Source organism: Bufo bufo, chromosome 3 (genome assembly GCF_905171765.1).
Source record: "Bufo bufo chromosome 3, aBufBuf1.1, whole genome shotgun sequence".
In the NCBI taxonomy this organism is placed as follows: domain Eukaryota; kingdom Metazoa; phylum Chordata; class Amphibia; order Anura; family Bufonidae; genus Bufo; species Bufo bufo.
Genome location: NC_053391.1, coordinates 282,861,354 through 282,883,158, shown reverse-complemented (window position 1 = coordinate 282,883,158; position 21,805 = coordinate 282,861,354). Strand labels below are relative to the sequence as shown.

General features: G+C 44.9%; 1 protein-coding gene across 1 annotated transcript in view; it reads right to left on the bottom strand.

Annotated features, from left to right (window-relative positions):
* Nucleotides 1–21,805, bottom strand: part of LOC120995148 (mitogen-activated protein kinase 14-like) — a 386,582-nt gene that overhangs the window by 248,787 nt on the left and 115,990 nt on the right. The window contains 1 exon segment of the mRNA XM_040424160.1: nucleotides 637–695. Within this exon segment, the coding sequence (XP_040280094.1) occupies nucleotides 637–695 (59 nt within the window).

Here is a 21,805-nt window from a genome sequence, read left to right as displayed (position 1 = left end):
GCTGGAAGTTTTAAATGATTTTGATATTCTTTAAAGTATTAAGTATTAATAGCAGCACTATTAAAAGTTAAGTCTTAGTTAATTTGGTAGGTACAGGATCAATAGGTGTAATTCAGTCCATAATGGGCATTAGTAGTAACGAACTGTTGTATAACACACCACATCCTTGCACTTAAAGGGAAAGTTAGTATTTGAATCTCTCATGGTATGCCATCATGGAGGATGAAAGGGAAAAATATGGTATGTTTTTCTGGGAAAAGAGAGTCAATAAAAGAGGGGGGAGATGTTATCAGTGACTGACAGCTCTCTCTCTCTATGTACTCTTATACACACAGAACGCTGTCTAATCACTGATAACACCTCCTCCCTGTACCGATAATGTTCACAGAAGGTAGAAAAAGCTTGATGTAAATGTATAAATTACAGGTTTTACTAAATCTTTTCCCACAAAAATATATAATCAATCTGCATGGCTTCTCCTGCTCTATAACACAGATTGTATTGCATTTTTGGTGAAAGGTACTCTTTAAAAAAATACATACTGTAACAGGGTCAGATAATGAAAGGATACTTTTTAAACACACAACTCAAGTTTTAACATGGATACATTTTCACACAGAGCAGCTCGGAACTCACACATCATTGAACTCCTCAAATGACTTTGATGGGGTAAAAACATCTAGGAGCCCAATAACCTGTTAAAAGAAACAATATGATAAACATACATGCAACAGCCTCCTACAATGTGTGTAGGAAAAAGCATTTCTGGATGTCATACCGGAAATCTCAGGTTATGCTCACAAAATGACTGAATGATGCATACCAATCCAGTGCAACTACACTCCAATGAACACATTAAGGCTACTTTCACATCTGTGCTTTCCCTCTCTGTTATTGAGATCAGTCATAGGATCTCAATAGCGGGGGGAATGCTTCCATTTTGTCGCCATTTGTCAATGGGGACAAAACTATACTGAACGAAATGGAATGCACCAAAATACATTCCGTTCCGTTTGGCTGCGTCCCCATCACGGACAGAATAATGCTGCAAGCAGTGTTTTTCTGTCCGCGATGTGGTGCTTACATGATTCATAATGTAAGTCAATGGAGACGGATCAGTTTTCTCGAGCACAACAGAAAACTGATCCGTCCGCCATTGACTTCCAATGGTGTTCATGACGGATCAGTCATGACTATTTTAAAGATAATACAGATCCGTTCATAATGGATGCAAACTGTTGCATCATGACGGAAGCATTTTAGCTGATCCATGACGGATCCAGCAAAAACGCTGGTGTGAAAGTAGCCTAACCCACACACTGATCAACAAAGTTCATTTATGCAATAAAGGACAACACTATTTTGTACAAACTGCGTTTGAACTGTGTGGCGGGGGATGTGTTTGAAAGCTGACAATCTAATCTTTAAAACGACAGGGATTGCAGCACTAGTGCATTTCAGCTCTCATTCCCAACCGGATTTCTAAAAGCTGTATCTCTGGATTTTATTGCAGCTAGGATTGTGATCCTTAGATTGCCTGCTTTCAAACAATACTGGGGCTCTAGCTCATTTGGATCCTGAGATATTAAGACTGGGTTTACATACAACTGAACTACTTTAGATTTGTTGTCGCAGATTTTCGTGTGGCAAATCTGCAGCATTGTACAGCACCAGTAAAGTGGATGAGAATTTAAGGTATCTCTTCCACACACTATGTACAAAAATGACAGCAGAAATTGACCAGTGGTGTGGATTTGAAATCTGCAATTTGAAATTTATGCTGCTGTTCTCCCCTGTATATTTCACACTTTGCAATAAAGAGGGAGAAGTCCCATTGCTTTTTTGTGGCTACAATTTTCAGTATATAAATAACACCAGTCTGCGCTCCAGGCACATTTAACCTTTCAGGACCCGCACCATACATGTACCCGCACCAACTAAGTGACGTCAGCGCTGGCCGGTGTTCTGCCACTTTTCTATACCCGGACAAAAGGCTATACCCGGAAGTGATGTAACTGCAACGGAAGTCGCTCGCTACCGCTCGCTGCAGTGCATTCATAGTGAAAGTGAGTACAGAGGCTGGCCATTCTATCAATAGGAGAGAGCTTGTTTCAGACAATAGCAAAATACTTTACACACAAAGCCAGTTATGTGCGCGGGGCCCCTTCATATATAATCGCAGCATTTTCGGGTCGGCCAAATCGCCATATCGCATTTGGCGATTATCGCGATTCGATTATTTTTTTGATATATCGTGCAGCCCTAATATATATTATATATATTAATATTATTGTATATATATACAGTACAGACCAAAAGTTTGGACACACCTTCTCATTCAAAGAGTTTTCTTTATTTTCATGACTATGAAGGCATCAAAACTATGAATTAACACATGTGGAATTATATACATAACAAACAAGTGTGAAACAACTGAAAATATGTCATATTCTAGGTTCTTCAAAGTAGCCACCTTTTGCTTTGATTACTGCTTTGCACACTCTTGGCATTCTCTTGATGAGCTTCAAGAGGTAGTCCCCTGAAATTGTCTTCCAACAGTCTTGAAGGAGTTCCCAGAGATGCTTAGCACTTGTTGGCCTTTTTGCCTTCACTCTGCGGTCCAGCTCACCCCAAACCATCTCGATTGGGTTCAGGTCCGGTGACTGTGGAGTCCAGGTCATCTGGCGCAGCACCCCATCACGCTCCTTCATGGTCAAATAGCCCTTACTTTCAAAGTTTTCCCAATTTTCCGGCTGACTGACTGACCTTCATTTCTTAAAGTAATGATGGCCACTCGTTTTTCTTTACTTAGCTGCTTTTTTCTTGCCATAATACAAATTCTAACAGTCTATTCAGTAGGACTATCAGCTGTGAATCCACCTGACTTCTCCTCAAAGCAACTGATAGTCCCAACCCCATTTATAAGGCAAGAAATCCCACTTATTAAACCTGGCAGGGCACACCTGTGAAGTGAAAACCATTTCAGAGGACTACCTCTTGAAGCTCATCAAGAGAATGCCAAGAGTGTGCAAAGCAGTAATCCAAGCAAAAGGTGGCTACTTTGAAGAACCTAGAATATGACATATTTTCAGTTGTTTCACACTTGTTTGTTATGTATATAATTCCACATGTGTTAATTCATAGTTTTGATGCCTTCAGTGTGAATCTACAATTTTCATAGTCATGAAAATAAAGAAAACTCTTTGAATGAGAAGGTGTGTCCAAACTTTTGGTCTGTACTGTATATATACACACATATACATACTAGGGGTGCACCGAAATGAAAATTCTGGTCCGAAACCGAAAATTCAGGATGCCCTTGACCGAAACCGAAACTGCCTTTTTGCCCAAATACTTTTAAAAAACTTTTTTTTTAATGATTTTATTAATAATTCTTTTTCATGAATTTAATAAATCATATTATATAACATGGTGCTTCCTCATACACAAGTGATTGTACAAAACAACTGTTATGGGGGGACACTGTTATGGGGGGGATCTGTGGATGACGGACACTGTTATGGGGGGGATCTGTGGATGACGGACACTGTTATGGGGGGGGATCTGTGGATGACGGACACTGTTATGGGGGGGGATCTGTGGATGACGGACACTGTTATGGGGGGGGATCTGTGGATGACGGACACTGTTATGGGGGGATCTGTGGATGACGGACACTGTTATGGGGGGGATCTGTGGATGACGGACACTGTTATGGGGGGGATCTGTGGATGACGGACACTGTTATGGGGGGGATCTGTGGATGACTGACACTGTTGCAGGGGGATCTGTGGCTGGCGCTGTTACAGGGGGGGGGAATCTGTGGCTGGCACTGTTACAGGAGGGGATCTGCGGATGGCACTGTTATGGGCTGGGGGGATCTGTGGGTGGCACTGTTAAATATGTGCCATCCACAGACCCCCCAGCCCATAACAGTGCCATCCACAGACCCCCCCCAGCCCATAACAGTGACATCCACAGACTCCCCCAGCCCATAACTGTGCCATCCACAGATCGCGCCCCCCCCCCCGCTGCCGCCAGTATACAAATATAAGATGTTATATTCATTTATTGGTTATTAAACATGCCCCCTCAGTCCTATTACTACCTTACATCCTAATCGCTTCTGTAGAATTCAGGCAGCCCAAGCCGGGCGGCCGGCGCGTCTCACTGACGTCACTTGCCTGCGCCGCCGGCTTTATTCAGGCACATGACAAGAGTTACGCTGCCGCCCGCCTGGCCTGCCTGAATTCTACAGATGCGATTAGGATGTAAGGTAGTAATAGGACTGAGGGGGCATGTTTAATAACCAATAAATGAATATGACATCTTATATTAGTATACCGGAGCGGCGGGGGCGATCATATTTTCTGCCGATATGTACCAATATCGGCCGAAATGGATTAGGCCCATTTTCGGCCGCCGGAATTTCGGTGCACCCCTAATACACACACATACACACACATACATACACACACACACACACACACACAGTGGATATAAAAAGACTACACACCCCTGTTAAAATGTCAGGTTTCTGTGATGTAAAAAAATGAGACAAAGATAAATCATTTTAGAACTTTTTCCACCTTAAGGCCGAATGCACACGGCCGTGTTCCGTGGCCGAGAGCGGTCCGTGGTATGCCGGGCTGGATTCCTGTACAGAGCAGGAGCGCACGGCATCATTGGTTGCTATGACGCCGTGCGCTTCATGCAGCCGCTGCACTACAGTAATACACTCGGCCGTGTGCATTTGGCCTTAATGTGACTTATAAACTGTACAACTCCATTGAAAAACAAACTGAAATCTTTTAGGTAGAGGGAAGAAAAAATTAAAATGAAATAATATGGTTGCATAAGTGTGCACACCCTTAAATACTTTGTTGAAGCACCTTTTGATTTTATTACAGCACAAGTAACTGGCTTAGTGATAGAAAACAGAGGGTGGTTATTAACGGTACACACACACATTGGGCCACTGTCACTAGTGGAGTATCTCAGGGGTCAGTATTGGGCCCTATTCTCTTCAATATATTTATTAATGATCTTGAAGAAGGCTTGCACAGTAAAGTTTTTGCAGATGACACTAAACTGTGTAAAGTAATTTACACTGAAGAGGACAGTATACTACTACAGATAGATCTGGATAGATTGGAGGCTTGGGCAGAGAAGTGGCAGATGAGGTTTAACACTGACAAATGTAAGGTTATGCACATGGGAAGAATTAATGCAAGTCACCCGTACATACTAAATGGTAAAACACTCGGTAACACTGACATGGAAAAGGATCTAGGAATTTTAGTGAACAGCAAACTAAGATGTAGAAACCAGTGTCAGGCAGCTGCTACCAAGGCCAATAAGATAATGGGTTGCATCAAAAGGTGCATAGATGCCCGTGATGAGAACATAGTCCTACCACTTTACAAATCACTAGTCAGACCACACATGGAGTACTGTGTACAGTTCTGGGCTCCTGTGAACAAAGCAGACATAGCAGAGCTGGAGAGGGTACAGAGGAGGACAACTACAGTAATAACTGGAATGGGTGGACTACAGTACCCTGAAAGATTATCAACATTAGGGTTATTCACTTTAGAAAAAAGACGACTGAGTGAAGATCTACTTACTATGTATAAAGGGGACAGTACAGAGAGCTCTCCCATCATCTATTTATCCCCAGAACTGTGACGAGGGTACATCCTCTGCGTCTGAAGGAAAGAAGGTTTGTACAAAAAGAGAAGAGGATTCTTTACAATAAGAGCAATAGGACTATGGAACTCTCTGCCTGAGGAGGTGGCAACGGTGAGTTCACTAAAAGATTTCAAGAGGGGCCTGGATGTATTTCTGGAGTGTAAAAATATTACAGTTTATAGCTACTAGAGATGGGTCGTTGATCCAGGAAGTTATTCTGATTGCCTGATTGGAGTCGGGAAGGAATTTGTTTCCCCTTAAGTGGGGAAAATTGGCTTCTACCTCACAGTTTGTTTTTTTTGCCTTCCTCTGGATCAACTTGCAGGATAACAGGTCGAACAGGATGGCTAATATCTTTTTTCGGCCTTATATTATACACTGCTCAAAAAAATAAAGGGAACACAAAAATAACACATCCTAGATCTGAATTAATTAAATATTCTTCTGAAATACTTTGTTCTTTACATAGTTGAATGTGCTGACAACAAAATCACAAAAAAAAAAAATGGAAATCAAATTTTTTAACCCATGGAGGTCTGGATTTGGAGTCACACTCAAAATTAAAGTGGAAAAACACACTACAGGCTGATCCAACTTTGATGTAATGTCCTTAAAACAAGTCAAAATGAGGCTCAGTAGTGTGTGTGGCCTCCACGTGCCTGTATGACCTCCCTACAACGCCTGTGCATGCTCCTGATGAGGTGGCGGACGGACTCCTGAGGGATCTCCTCACAGACCTGGACTAAAGCATCTGCCAACTCCTGGACAGTCTGTGGTGCAACGTGACGTTGGTGGATAGAGCGAGACATGATGTCCCAGATGTGCTCAATTGGATTCAGGTCTGGGGAACGGGCGGGCCAGTCCATAGCATCAATGCCTTTGTCTTGCAGGAACTACTGACACACTCCAGCCACATGAGGTCTAGCATTGTCTTGCATTAGGAGGAACCCAGGGCCAACCGCACCAGCATATGGTCTCACAAGGGGTCTGAGGATCTCATCTCGGTACCTAATGGCAGTCAGGCTACCTCTGGCGAGCACATGGAGGGCTGTGCGGCCCTCCAAAGAAATGCCACCCCACACCATTACTGACCCAATGCCAAACCGGTCATGCTGGAGGATGTTGCAGGCAGCAGAACGTTCTCCACGGCGTCTCCAGACTCTGTCACATCTGTCACGTGCTCAGTGTGAACCTGCTCTCATCTGTGAAGAGCACAGGGCGCCAGTGGCGAATTTGCCAATCTTGGTGTTCTCTGGCAAATGCCAAACGTCCTGCACGGTGTTGGGCTGTAAGCACAACCCCCACCTGTGGACGTTGGGCCCTCATATCACCCTCATGGAGTCTGTTTCTGACTGTTTGAGCAGACACATGCACATTTGTGGCCTGCTGGAGGTAATTTTGCAGGGCTCTGGCAGTGCTCCTCCTGTTCCTCCTTGCACAAAGGCGGAGGTAGCGGGCTTGCTGCTGGGTTGTTGCCCTCCTACGGCCTCCTCCACCTCTCCTGATGTACTGGCCTGTCTCCTGGTAGCGCCTCCATGCTCTGGACACTACGCTGACAGACACAGCAAACCTTCTTGCCACAGCTCGCATTGATGTGCCATCCTGGATAAGCTGCACTAGCTGAGCCACTTGTGTGGGTTGTAGACTCCGTCTCATGCTACCACCTAGAGTGAAAGCACCGCCAGCATTCAAAAGTGACCAAAACATCAGCCAGGAAGCATAGGAACTGAGAAGTGGTCTGTGGTCACCACCTGCAGAACCACTCCTTTATTGGGGGTGTCTTGCTAATTGCCTATAATTTCCACCTGTTGTCTATCCCATTTGCACAACAGCATGTGAAATTGATTGTCACTCAGTGTTGCTTGCTAAGTGGACAATTTGATTTCACAGAAGTGTGATTGACTTGGAGTTACATTGTGTTGTTTAAGTGTTCCCTTTATTTTTTTGAGCAGTGTATATACACTATGTTAGGCCTCTTTCACACTACCGTATTTTTTTTCCGTTTTGCGGGCCGTTTTTTGCGTTCCGTATACAGTCGGTATACTGAACCATTCATTTCAATGGTTCCGCAAAAAAAACGGAATGTGTTCCGTATGCATTCCGTTTCCATATTTCTGTTCCATTGAAAGTTAGAACATGTCCTATATTTGGCCGCAAATCACGTTCCGTGGCTCCATTCAAGTCAATGGGTCCGCAAAAAAACGGAACACATACGGAAATGCATCTGTATGTCTTCCGCATCCGTTCCGTTTTTTTCTGAACCATCTATTGAAAATGTTATGGCCAGCCCAATTTTTTCTATGTAATTACTGTATACCGTATATGCCATACGGAAAAACGTAACGGAAACAAAAAAAAAAAAAAAACGGAACAACGGATCTGTGAAAAAAAGACCGCAAAACACTGAAATAGCCATACGGTAGTGTGAAAGAGGCCTTAGTGTGTTGAAAGAGGAGGTAAGGGTTTGGATGTTTGGTTTGAATAACAGGGCAGAATTAAATGTTATCCCCAGGCATTAGACCTATGAGACTGGAGAAAGTGGTGTGCTATTAATTGTAATGGATAGGCCAAGCAAGGGGGCTGAGTCACATGGAAGAAAGATGATGAATTCAGTTTTCTCCATGTTGAGTGATAAGAAGCGGAAGGATAATAATGGTGATCTAGCTGACAGACATGCTGGGATTCTGGATAGCAGGGAAGTGACATCTGGGCCAGAAAGATAGATCGGAGTGTCATCAGTAGTGTTGATCAAGCATGCTCGGCCGAACACCTGTTCGGCTCGAGCATCTCGTTGCTCGGCACATGGCGGTACTCGCCCGAGTACCGCATGTGCTCAAGCGCCAAGCTAGAGTCTCCTCCCCACACGTTTCTTGGCTGCTATGCAGCCAATAAACGTACAGGTAAGTACTGCCCTCACTGTAATGCAAGTAGCCATGTTGGCTACTGGTATTACAGTGATTGGCTGGCCGTAACAAGTCATCAGGTGCTATATAGCACCCGATGATGCACGGTCGGCTCATTCGTAGTCAGGGAGAGCTGAGCATAGGAAAGGACAGAGAGAGCGTAGGGAATCGTATGAAAATCTTCCTATAAAACAAACTTTTCAGAGACCCAAAAGTCCTTTTAAGGACTATTGTGTGACAGCAGCAATATATATTTTTAGGGGTATCCTACACTAAATAAAGTGTAATAGGGCGCTGCGGATAGTGACATTACCTGGGGTACAACTCAGGTGTAACGTTTCAACATCCAAAATACCTGTGACACTCCCTGTAATTTTATATTAGCCTCTGCTAACATCAGTGACATTATCTGCGGTATATCTCCTGTGTGACGTTTCCACATCCCAAATACCTTGATTAAATTATTTGTGCATACACTATCAAATCCTACACTACTGTACGTGTGACATACTTTCAAGCATAAATCACATTTAAAATGAAGAAGGCGAGCAGTAAGCGACAGGGAAGTGGCCGTGATGCTGATGGTGCACACAGAGGCCTGCTACCAGAGCACAAGAAAAACAATCATCCATGATCCCAACGTTCGCAAAGTCAGCACAGTGCGAGAGGGTGGTCGGTTAGATTGCAGCAGATAATGCTTCCAGTTGCATAAGCACCATCCGATCTTCCACCAAGTCCAGGCTCAGCAGCCAGGAGTCTGGTCAACACGATCCTCACCCTGATCCTCCTTCCTCCCACCATGTAAAGCCTGGCCAAACAAGTGATCCCACTCTGATATTCCGAGGACCTCTTTTCATCGCCATTACTTGATTTGGCCCTCTCGCCAAGCACGCTTAAAGAGGGACATGAGATCTTGTGCCCTGATTCCCCACCTCTTGAGCATCCACAGTCACAAGAAAATGACGGTGGAGAACGGAAATTAGTGTTTAATGAGGTGGATGATGATGAGACATAGTTGCCAATGAGTCAACCGCAATTACTGTCTCAAGAGGTTGACGAAGAGGATGAGACACAGTTGGCAATCAATGAGGTTGTGGTTAGGTCAACAAATCAGGAGGATGATCAGAGTGAGAAAGTGGAAGATGAGGTGGTGGACGATGAGGTCACTGACCCAACCTGGAAAGGTGGAAAGCCGAGTGAGGACAGCAGTACAGAGGGGGAGGGATCTGCAGCACCGCAACAGGCTGGAAGAAGCAGTGGTCGTGCCAAAACGGAAAAGGCGGGCCAAACCAAACAGGCCCGAAACTGTTCCACGGAGCACCCCTTTGTGGAAATCTTCCTTGCCAAGGGGTAGATGTTCCGCAGTATGGCGCTTTTTTGAAGAAAGTGCAGATGACAAAAGAATAGCAGTGTGCAACCTGTGCCATACAAAAATGAGCCGGGGCGTGAACACTAGCAACCTCAACACCACCAGCATGATCCGCCACATGGCATCCAAGCACCATAATAAGTGGGACGAACGCCTGGGTCCACAATCTGTGTCTGCGGGTCACACCACTGCCTCCTCTTCCCCTAGGTTACGTGCTGGCCCATCCCCGGGAGTGAGTCGTACCCTGGGATAGCACAGGTGCTACCAACCCAAGGATTGCGGGCCCTATGTCGATCAGCCACTAACATAGGCTGACTGGTGCTGCACGCTGATAATTCGGAGGTGGAGATGGAGGAGGAGGCAGAGGAGGAGAAGTGGGGTTTGGAGCCACTAACATAGGTGCTGTAGCGGGGGTCGAGAAGGGTGAACAACCAGTAACCCATGTTGTCTAAAATTCATATAACGCGCGGGTCATGAGAAAGGCAGCCTAACATGAAGTCAGCCATGTGTGCCAGAGTACCAACAGGCAAGACTTCACTGTCATCATCAGGAGGATGACTCTCAATCTCCTCATCCTCTTCCTCCTCTTCTGCACACCCACGCTGAACAGATGGAATTAAACTTCCATGGTACTACCCTCTGTAGCAGAGGCAACCATCTCCTGCTCCTCCTCTTCATCCTCCAATTCGCGCTGAAAAGACGAACTGAGGGTTGTCTGGCTATCACCCTGTGTAATGTCTTCCCCCATTTCCACCTCTTCCACATGCAAAGCAAGCGTTTGAGTAGACACAGAAGTGGGATGGTTACGCTGATAATAGGGTATATGGTTGAATCTTCCTTTTCTCATTCTCCTCTTCCATCATATCAACACATGCTTATTTGTCAGATATATGCCCTTCGCATATAATTTTTTAGAGGGTCAGCTCACTAGCAGGCCCTCGCATATAATTTTTTAAAGGGTCAGCTCACCAGCAAGACCTCGCATATAATCTTTTACAGGGTCAGCTCAACAGCAGGCCCTCACCTAATTATACCTAATGGGTAATCTGTGCACATGCTGCCTTGCTTGGATGTGGTAGCCGTTTCTCAGGATCCCTCTCCAGAATCGAACCACGATTCCCCCGTTACCCGTGGTCACCATGGTTTGCTCTGAAAACCACATCGAAAGTTGATAGGGCAGACATCCGAATGGATAGTCGTCTCACAGGGACGTGCGATCAGCCCCAGGTTTTTCTAGAGTCACGAAAGCGGCAGCAGGCGCTCGCCCCTAATGTTTTTAGATATAGATCGGATTGAATGTATTTAAAAGTTGCGGGGCCCGGTGTATTAGAGTAGAGTCACTGGACTCGCTATGAGTGTCTCCGCCTTCTCCCTCCACACTGATGCATCTGATGGGGGATCTGTAGATGACACTCATGGGGATCTGTGGATGACATAAAAGTGTCATCCACAGATCCCCCAACAGTGCATCATCCACAGATCCCCCAACAGTGCATCATCCACAGATCCCCCAACAGTGCATCATCCACAGATCCCCCAACAGTGCATCATCCACAGATCCCCCAACAGTGCATCATCCACAGATCCCCCAACAGTGCATCATCCACAGATCCCCCAACAGTGCATCATCCACAGATCTCCCATAACAGTGCATTATCCACAGATCCCCCCCCCATAACAGTGCGTCATCCACAGATCCCTCAAAACAGTGTGGCATCCACAGACCACCATTAGTTCAAAACCTACCAAAAGCACTACCAAAATATTTTTTTCTTATTTTCCTCCTCAAAAACCTAGGTGTGTCTTATCATCAGGTGCGTCTTATAAAGCGAAAAATACGGTAGTTATGTGGGAAGAGCATTGAGTAGTTTTGTGGAGGGGTACTAGGGGATGCTGCTTGAAGCTTTTTCAGATTTTTCCAATTTTATCTATGAAATATGAGAGTCTTCAACGGAAATGTGGGGTGTGGGAGAGAGTAGAGAGTTGAAGGTATTAAACAATTGTTTGTGGGAAATGGGATCATATAGTGTAAGAGTAGTGAAGTAGTCCAGTTTAGAAGAGAAGACTTGAAGTTGAGGACAGCTTGTTTGTATGAGGGGGCTTCTTCCAGCATTGTTCTGTGACTGTCAGCGTTGTGAGAGGAAGATATGGTTGACAGTGGTGAGAGAGAATCAAAGTGTTTAAACAGAAAAATGTTTGCGGTTTCCTGAAGGCAGTGCTAGTTTATGCAATAGAAGGGCAGTTGAAGCGAGAATAAATGAAAATGTAAAAAGATTGTGGTCAGAGTATGAGAGAGGAGTGTTTAAGAGATTAAATATGTAGGAGAGGCAATTGAAAACAAGGTCTGCTGTGTGTCTGTGGAAGACCACTGTGTGAGGCTGAAGGAGGAAGAAAGACAGGCATCTGGAGGAAGTTGAGTTGTGTGTGTCAATAGGGATGCTGCAATCCCCCATGATGATGGTGAGGATGTCAGGGGATAGGAAGTATAAGCCAGGTATTAGAGTGGTCAAAAACAGCAGTAACAGGGCCTGGTGGACAGTAGATGACTGCTATTTGGGAGGTTGGAGGGAAAGATGATGTGGACAGAGTCCATGTCAAAAGAGGGGAGGTTGTTAAAGGGTGGAGATGAGTTGAAGGAGCAGTTAGCTGATCCCAACACCACCACCATGTCTGCCCAGGCAGGGAGTGTTGGAAAATTGAAGTTTTCCATAGGATAGTGCAGCAGTGTAGGCTCTGTCAGTGGGTGTAAGCCACGTTTCTGTGAGACTAGGGAATGTATGTTTCTGGGAAATGAAGGTGCCATAGATGTAGGAAAGTTTATTGAAACGGAATAAAGCTCAGGAAGAGAGAGACTGGGTGAGCAGGGGCCAGCTTAAATAATGGACATGAGGTTAGAGGAGTGAGCAGTTAGTGGTAGGGGCTCGGTGACAGAAGGGACATTGGACAGTGGGGGATTAGATAAAGGGAGGCCAGGATTAGGAGATATGTCTCCAGCAGTCAGAAGAAGTAGCAGGTGAAAGTTGGACAGGGCATGATTTGGCTTAGTGTGTGTTTACAGGAGAAGGTTTTTATGTTTAGGAGGTGGTCAGTGGAGGTAGCAGGGTGAGAGGATAGAAGGGATGGTGAGATAAATAGCTTCTTGCCTTGTGTAGGATTAATCGGGTAACAAAATCTATTGAGTGATATGGAGGCGATGATGGAAAGTTCAAAATAAAACGATTATTTTGTGTAGATGTAAAGGAAAATGGTGACAGAATGTGCATGAAACATAAGATTCCCTTCTGGTCATTCCTGATTCAATTTTGGGTAGGATTTCCTGCTATACACTTAAAGGGGTTCTGCAGTTCTTTTAAACTGATGATCTATCCTCTGGATAGATCAGCATCTGATCGGCGGGGTTTCCGGGTAGCGCCTTCTCGCCGTTTAGTGCAGGCCCATTCAAGTGAACAGAGCTTAGCCCAGCCCAGGCCAGTTATACTAGTCGTGACGTCACTGGGCCTGAGGGAAACCGAGAGAAGGCAGCGGCACTCCTGGAACACTGCTGCCTTCTCAAACAGCTGATCGGCGGGGGTCCCGGGTGTCAGTTTCAAAGAACTGCAGAACCCCTTTAAAAGTTGACCAGATATCTCCAATATATACAACGAAGAGATGCTAATGTATGACACCAGGTGTGAACAAAAGCTGAGAGGAGCATTAGGACTAATCAGGAAAAAGAAGCGAGGAAATACAGATCTATACAGATGTAGCACCAACAGACAATCAGGAGTAAATATGAATCAGATGAATTTGGAGACAAGATTGCTGGTCAGTGGTGCCGGACAGATCAGAAACATAGTAATCTACGTATGCCATGTCCATGGGGTAGTAAAACTGGGAGAGTCACTTGTAGAGATGGATTTAGGTGTACTTGTAGGTCATAGATTAACCTGTTCCCGACTGTCCCATATAAAAACACCAAAGTGAAAAACGGCCAGCACTCGCTCCAAATTGCACTCTGCACGGGAGAGGAGCAACCTCCAACGAACAATGGAACAACAAATCCCAGCAGCTGTGTCTTTGCAAATAGGTTTCTTTATTTCATTTCAAGTTCTAGAAAGTGTCCTATAACCAGGACGCGTTTCGGCGTACAAGCCTTTCTCAACAGGTACCTTTGCAGGTCATTTTGCAGGGCTCTGGCAGTGCTCCTCCTGTTCCTCCTTGCACAAAGGCGGAGGTAGCGGTCCTGCTGCTGGGTTGTTGCCCTCCTACGGCCTCCTCCACGTCTCCTGATGTACTGGCCTGTCTCCTGGTAGCGCCTCCATGCTCTGGACACTACGCTGACAGACACAGCAAACCTTCTTGCCACAGCTCGCATTGATGTGCCATCCTGGATAAGCTGCACTACCAGAGCCACTTGTGTGGGTTGTAGACTCCATCTCATGCTACCACTAGAGTGAAAGCACCGCCAGCATTCAAAAGTGACCAAAACATCAGCCAGGAAGCATAGGAACTGAGAAGTGGTCTGTGGTCACCACCTGCAGAACCACTCCTTTATTGGGGGTGTCTTGCTAATTGCCTATCCCATTTGCACAACAGCATGTGAAATTGATTGTCACTCAGTGTTGCTTCCTAAGTGGACAGTTTGATTTCACAGAAGTGTGATTGACTTGGAGTTACATTGTGTTGTTTAAGTGTTCTTTATTTTTTTGAGAAGTGTACAAATGTGGTATCACCAGATTCCTACTGACAACTTGCGTTGTCCAGGTGCGGCAAAAACGCAAGTGTACTGAAAGCATTTGAAGACGGAGCAGTCTTTAAATTGAGTTCAGTGTTACTATGGCAGCCAGGATGCTATTAAAGTCCTGGTTGCCATAGTAGGAGCGGGGAGCGGTATACTTACAGTTCGTGCAGCTCCCGGGGCGCTCCAGAATGACGTCAGAGCGCCCCATGCGCATGGATGACGTGATCCATGCGATCACGTGATCCATGCGCTTGGGGCGCCCTGACGTCACTCTGGAGCGCCCCGGGAGCCGCACGGACGGTAAGTATGCTGCTCCCCCGCTCCCCGCTACACTTTACCATGGCTGCCAGGACTTTAGCGTCCCGGCAGCCATGGTAACCATTCAGAAAAAGCTAAATGTCGGGTCCGGCAATGCGCCGAAACGACGTTTAGCTTAAGGCCGGATCCGGATCAATGCCTTTCAATGGGCATTAATTCCGGATCCGGCCTTGCGGCAAGTCTTCAGGATTTTTGGCCGGAGCAAAAAGCGCAGCATGCTGCGGTATTTTCTCCGCCAAAAAACGTTCCGTTCCGGAACTGAAGACATCCTGATGCATCCTGAACGGATTTCTCTCCATTCAGAATGCATTAGGATAAAACTGATCAGGATTCTTCCGGCATAGAGCCCCGACGACAGAACTCTATGCCGGAAGAAAAGAACGCAGGTGTGAAAGAGCCCTTAGCCGGAGATAAAACCGTAGCATGCTGCGGTTTTATCTTTTGCCTGATCAGTCAAAACGACTGAACTGAAGACATCCTGAACGGCTTGCCCTCCATTCAGAATGCACGGGGGATAAAACTGATCAGTTCTTTTCCAGTATAGAGCCCCTAGGATGGAACTCTATGCCAGAAAAGAAAAAAGCTAGTGTGAAAGTACCCTTAGTCCATATATAATGCTTACATCCATTGTGTTAGTGCATTACCTGTTTCCTGTGATTTTGGTCATAAATGTAGTTATGGACATCCGCATGTTTATCATATCATGCAGGATGTTTTTAGCTTTGTTTTTTTCTCTGTAATTTTTCCAAAATCAGGAGTGGATCATAAAAGGAAAGAATGTATAAAGGACAGATACAACTTTTCCTTTTTAAATTCACTCCTGGTTTTGTCTTCCAAAACTGCATCTGGAAACCTGACCAAAAAAAAAAAGTCATTGGCTTTGACCATGTGGCCACCCTGCAAATCTGATCTAAGGATACAGAAGCAGACTCTGCACAGGAAGCCAACATGGCGCGGGCAGAGTGGCCTTTTATTCCAGAAGGAGGTTTTAGGTCTTTTTGGATATAGGCGGAAGATATAGTATTTTTAATCCATCTGGCAATGGTTAATTTGTTGGCAGTCAAGCCCTGGCCAGGGCTGTTTCACACGACGGGATGCCGTATGTGACATCCGCTGCGTGAATGAGAGCCAAGACCCGCTGCGGACAGCAGAAGCACGGAGCATTAACATGATTGATAATGCTCCGTGCCTCTCTGTGATCTTTTTACTACAAAATCACATTGACAACTTTATCTCACTGTAATTTTGTAGTAAAAAGGTCAGTGAGGCACGGAGCATTATCAGGCAGCAGATGTTACGCACAGCATCCGCTCGTGTGAAACAGCCCTTAGGGTCCTGATATAGGAGGAGAAGGTGATCCGTTTTTCTGAACTCTCCAGTGATCTTTAGGCATGTCATTTATTTTATGCACTTATAGAGCACTACTATATTCCGCAGAGCTTTACAGACATTAGCATCCAACTATCCCCAATGGGGCTCACAATCTAAGGTCCCTATCAGTATGTCTTTGGAGTCTAGGAGTACCCGGAGGAAACCCACGGAAACACTGGGAGAACATACACTGCGTGCAGAATTATTAGGCAAATGAGTATTTTGACCACATCATCCTCTTTATGCATGTTGTCTTACTCCAAGCTGTATAGGCTCGAAAGCCTACTACCAATTAAGCATATTAGGTGATGTGAATCTCTGTAATGAGAAGGGGTGTGGTCTAATGACATCAACACCCTATATTAGGTGTGCATAATTATTAGCCAACTTCCTTTCCTTTGGCAAAATGGGTCAAAAGAAGGACTTGACAGGCTCAGAAAAGTCAAAAATAGTGAGATATCTTGCAGAGGGATGCAGCACTCTTAAAATTGCAAAGCTTCTGAAGCGTGATCATCGAACAATCAAGCGTTTCATTCAAAATAGTCAACAAGGTCGCAAGAAGCGTGTGGAAAAACCAAGGCGCAAAATAACTGCCCATGAACTGAGAAAAGTCAGGCGTGCAGCTGCCAAGATGCCACTTGCCACCAGTTTGGCCATATTTCAGAGCTGCAACATCACTGGAGTGCCCAAAAGCACAAGGTGTGCAATACTCAGAGACATGGCCAAGGTAAGAAAGGCTGAAAGACGACCACCACTGAACAAGACACACAAGCTGAAACGTCAAGACTGGGCCAAGAAATATCTCAAGACTGATTTTTCTAAGGTTTTATGGACTGATGAAATGAGAGTGAGTCTTGATGGGCCAGATGGATGGGCCCGTGGCTGGATTGGTAAAGGGCAGAGAGCTCCAGTCCGACTCAGACGCCAGCAAGGTGGAGGTGGAGTACTGGTTTGGGCTGGTATCATCAAAGATGAGCTTGTGGGGCCTTTTCAGGTTGAGGATGGAGTCAAGCTCAACTCCCAGTCCTACTGCCAGTTTCTGGAAGACACCTTCTTCAAGCAGTGGTACAGGAAGAAGTCTGCATCCTTCAAGAAAAACATGATTTTCATGCAGGACAATGCTCCATCACACGCGTCCAAGTACTCCACAGCGTGGCTGGCAAGAAAGGGTATAAAAGAAGAAAATCTAATGACATGGCCTCCTTGTTCACCTGATCTGAACCCCATTGAGAACCTGTGGTCCATCATCAAATGTGAGATTTACAAGGAGGGAAAACAGTACACCTCTCTGAACAGTGTCTGGGAGGCTGTGGTTGCTGCTGCACGCAATGTTGATGGTGAACAGATCAAAACACTGACAGAATCCATGGATGGCAGGCTTTTGAGTGTCCTTGCAAAGAAAGGTGGCTATATTGGTCACTGATTTGTTTTTGTTTTGTTTTTGAATGTCAGAAATGTATATTTGTGAATGTTGAGATGTTATATTGGTTTCACTGGTAAAAATAAATAATTGAAATGGGTATATATTTGTTTTTTGTTAAGTTGCCTAATAATTATGCACAGTAATAGTCACCTGCACACACAGATATCCCCCTAAAATAGCTAAAACTAAAAACAAACTAAAAACTACTTCCAAAAATATTCAGCTTTGATATTAATGAGTTTTTTGGGTTCATTGAGAACATGGTTGTTGTTCAATAATAAAATTAATCCTCAAAAATACAACTTGCCTAATAATTCTGCACTCCCTGTACAAACTCCATGCAGTTGTTGCCCTTAGTCAGATTCGAACCTAAGACCCCACTTCTGCAAGGCACCAGTGTGCCATCACACTTCTCCTTACGTCCAGAGTGTGGAACTTCCTTTCCTTTTCCGTAGAAGGAGATGGGCAGAAGGAAGGCAAGGATACTTCTTGTTAGCAATGAAACCGAGGGACAACCTTGGGTAGAAAGGAAGGACAATAACGGAGGATTATACAGTCTTCCAAAATCGTTAGGAAGGGACGTTTGCAGGAGAATGACTGAATCTCTCAAAATCTTCTGGTGGTTGTGATTGCCAGAAGTAGGGACGTCTTGAGGGTAAGGAACTTAAGCGGGATTTCATCAATCGGAACAAACGGGGTGTTCCATGAGAACAGAGAGGACCAAACTTGAATACCAAGGAGGAACTATGGACATTAAAAAAAATGTCTAATAGCTCTTTTCAGAATCCTCTTAATTAGTGGAGAATCAGCCAAATTGATATCTAGGAGTGCACTTAGAGCAGAAACGTGGACCTTGAGTGTAGCCGATTTTAGGCCCTTGTCCAGGCCCAACTGTAAGAATTCTAAAATTAACGGGATATCTGGTATAAGGCCATTACCCGAAAAGACAAGGAAAGCTTTCCAGATCCTTAAATATATTTTAGATGTAAGATACATAGTAACATAATAACATAGTTTAAAAGGCTGAAAAAAAAAGACATCTGTCCATCCACTTCAGCCTGTTATTCTGCAAGTTGATCCAGAGGAAGGCAAACAAAAAAAAAAACTGAGGTAGAAGCCAATTTTCCCCACTTGTTCGGAAAAAAATCCTTCCTGACTCCAATCAGCCAGTCAGAATAATTCCCTGGATCAACAACCCAGCTGAGCTATTTTGGGGTGGAAGACAGGACCCTGATAGAGAAGGTCTGGGACTGATGGAAGTGTCCAGAAGTTCCCGCCCAACAAGCTGAGAAGTAGAGGAAAGCTAGAACAAGGCCATGAGAATTACCTAAACTTTTTCTTCGGCCACTTTCATGACAGTCCTTGGTATCAGGCTGAAGGGCGGGAAGGCATAAAGTAGGGCTTTTGGCCAAAGCCGAGATAAAGCGTCCACTATCATTTGTTGATCCTGTCGATAGAGCAAAAGTTCTGCACCTGTCTGTTTTCCTTGGTGGCAAACAGATCTAGGATGGGCCATCCCCACTTGTCGGCAATCTCCCTTAATATTTGCCTGTTCAAGGACCATTCTTCTTCTCTTAGTCTTTCCCTGGCTTAGGTAGTTAGCTATCATATTGTCCGCACCTTTTACGTGAACCGCCATAAGAGAACACCGGGTTCTTTAGGCCCAGAAAAAGATTATCTGAGAAACTGAGGCTAGGGTACGGCTTTGAGTGCCCCCTTGTCTGTTCAGATACGCTACAGTAGTAGTAGACAGCAGTGAGCTCTCTTAGATTGAAGGATACTTCTGACATATCTTCGACCCAATTGCCCTGAACAAACTGACTTCCTGAATGCCCTCCCCAGCCCTGGTTGCTGGTGTCCGTCGTGATGACCATTTGATTTTCTTGGCATCAGTATACACCTGTTTGTAGGTTTCTTTGCTCCACCATATCAAGGTGTTTTTTACTTGCTGAAGAATATATACCTTGAGCCCATCTGACAAAAGGAATAGTTGACATTAGCAATCCCAGGATGGTCATTATATTTCTCATGGAAGAGGATTTTTGGCTGCAGAATAGGAGAAATCTTCTGGTATAGAATCTTCTGATTCTCCTGAGGCAGGAAAGACATAAGTTGACACGAATCCAACAGTGCTCCCAGAAAGATCTTCTGTTGGCTCGGTGTTAAATCCGACTTGTGAAGATTTATAATCCAACCCAGACTTGTGAAGGTATTTCGAATCAGGGATAGATGGAATGCAAGATCTTTTTCTGAGAGAGGGGAAATTAGGAAATCATCCAAATAAGGAATTACCAAAATTCCCTGTAGATGAAGATGTTTTATTACTTCGGATATTATTTTTGAGAAAACTCTTTAAGCAGAAGAGAGACCCAACAGAAGATCTGCAAACTGGAAGTGACAAGCGGCCTTTAATGTAAATCGCAATCCTTTGGTATTTTTGGTTATCCGGAAAATAGGGACGTGATAATGCGTGTCTTGAAGGGCCTTAGTCACCATACAACAGTCCTGAGGAAGAAGATTTATGGTGGATTTTATGGTCTCCATTTTGAACTTTTTGTAAAATGACAAACTTGTTCAGGAGCCTGAGGTTTATAAGGAAGTAAGTTCCGTTTGGCTTTTGGACTAGGAACACCGGAGAATAAAATCCCTGATAAATCTGATCTCTTGGGACAGTTAGAAGAACTTGTTTTTGTAACAGAATAGATACTTCTAACTAGATTTCTTTGCCTTATTTATTGAGTAAGAACCTTGTTTGTATTGTAATGATTTGGAGGTTGTGTCCCGAACTCCAATTTGAGGCCTTCTCCTAGAGTAGCTAATACACAAGGAGGGCTCCTATTTCCTCCCAGACTGGGACAAATCTCTTTAATCTGTCTCCTACCTGGCATTTGGCATCACTGTGTCTTTCGAGAGGCATTGTCAGGATTAAAGAGGAAGCCTCTTCCTTTTCCCTTAGTTGGTTGCCACCTTTTTGACGCATCCTTCTTTTCCTGGTCTGTTCTAGTTTTTCTCTGGTTCCGGAAGGAACGTCTTTGATGAAAGAATCTGCTCTTGTACCGAAAGCCTTTCTTCTTATCAGAGGCTTTATCGAGTAGATCATCTAGTACAGCAGGGCTCGACAAATCCCAGGCGCCAGGTCGCCATGGCGACCAGGAATTTGGTCCTGACGCTGCGTATTTGTCAGCCCGTTTTAAAAGGTGCCCGGGCGAAGGGTGCGGAGCTCCAGAGGAAGGCCGTTCTGTCCAGAGGCAGCACAGGAGTGGAGATGAGCGGAGAGCTGTGTGACGGTGCCTCAGGTTCCATATATGCCGCTTCTCTTTTGACACGCTCCCTGCCCATGGCTGAGCGTACGCCGTGGAAGTCCACTGTGACAGATGTGGTGTGATGAGGTGAAGCTCCGTCCTGCCCCCAGCGAGCTTGGGCCGCCCATCTGCTCTATAAGCGGAATGCAGAGTCCGGCCTGGCAGCACGTTAAGCGGCTGCTGTGTCTGATGGGCTGGAGGCCTGACCTGCTGTGCGCGGCCATAGTGCTGACCTGCGCCCTCCTCGTGGCGCTCAGGTTCACCTGCAGGTAACTATCCGCCCCCAGTGCAAATTACTACTACTCTCATCCAAGTGAGGAAGGAGCCTGAGGTGTGAGCACATGTACACTGTATGTCATAGTCCTATATACTGTACATATATCATGGTCCTGTATACTGCATATGTAACATAGTAAACAGCACATGTACACTGTATACAGATCATAGTATACAGCACGTACACTGAATGTCAGTCCTATATACTGTACATATATTATGGTCCTGTATACTGCATATACCATACTATACAGCACATGTACACTGCATATGTAACATGGTATACAGCAAATGTACACTGTATACAGATCATAGTATACAGCACGTACACTGAATGTCAGTCATATTAAAATGGAAAATCTGCCAAAAAAGTGAAATTTTGAAATTGTATCTCTATTTTCCATTAATTCTTGTGGAACACCTAAAGGGTTA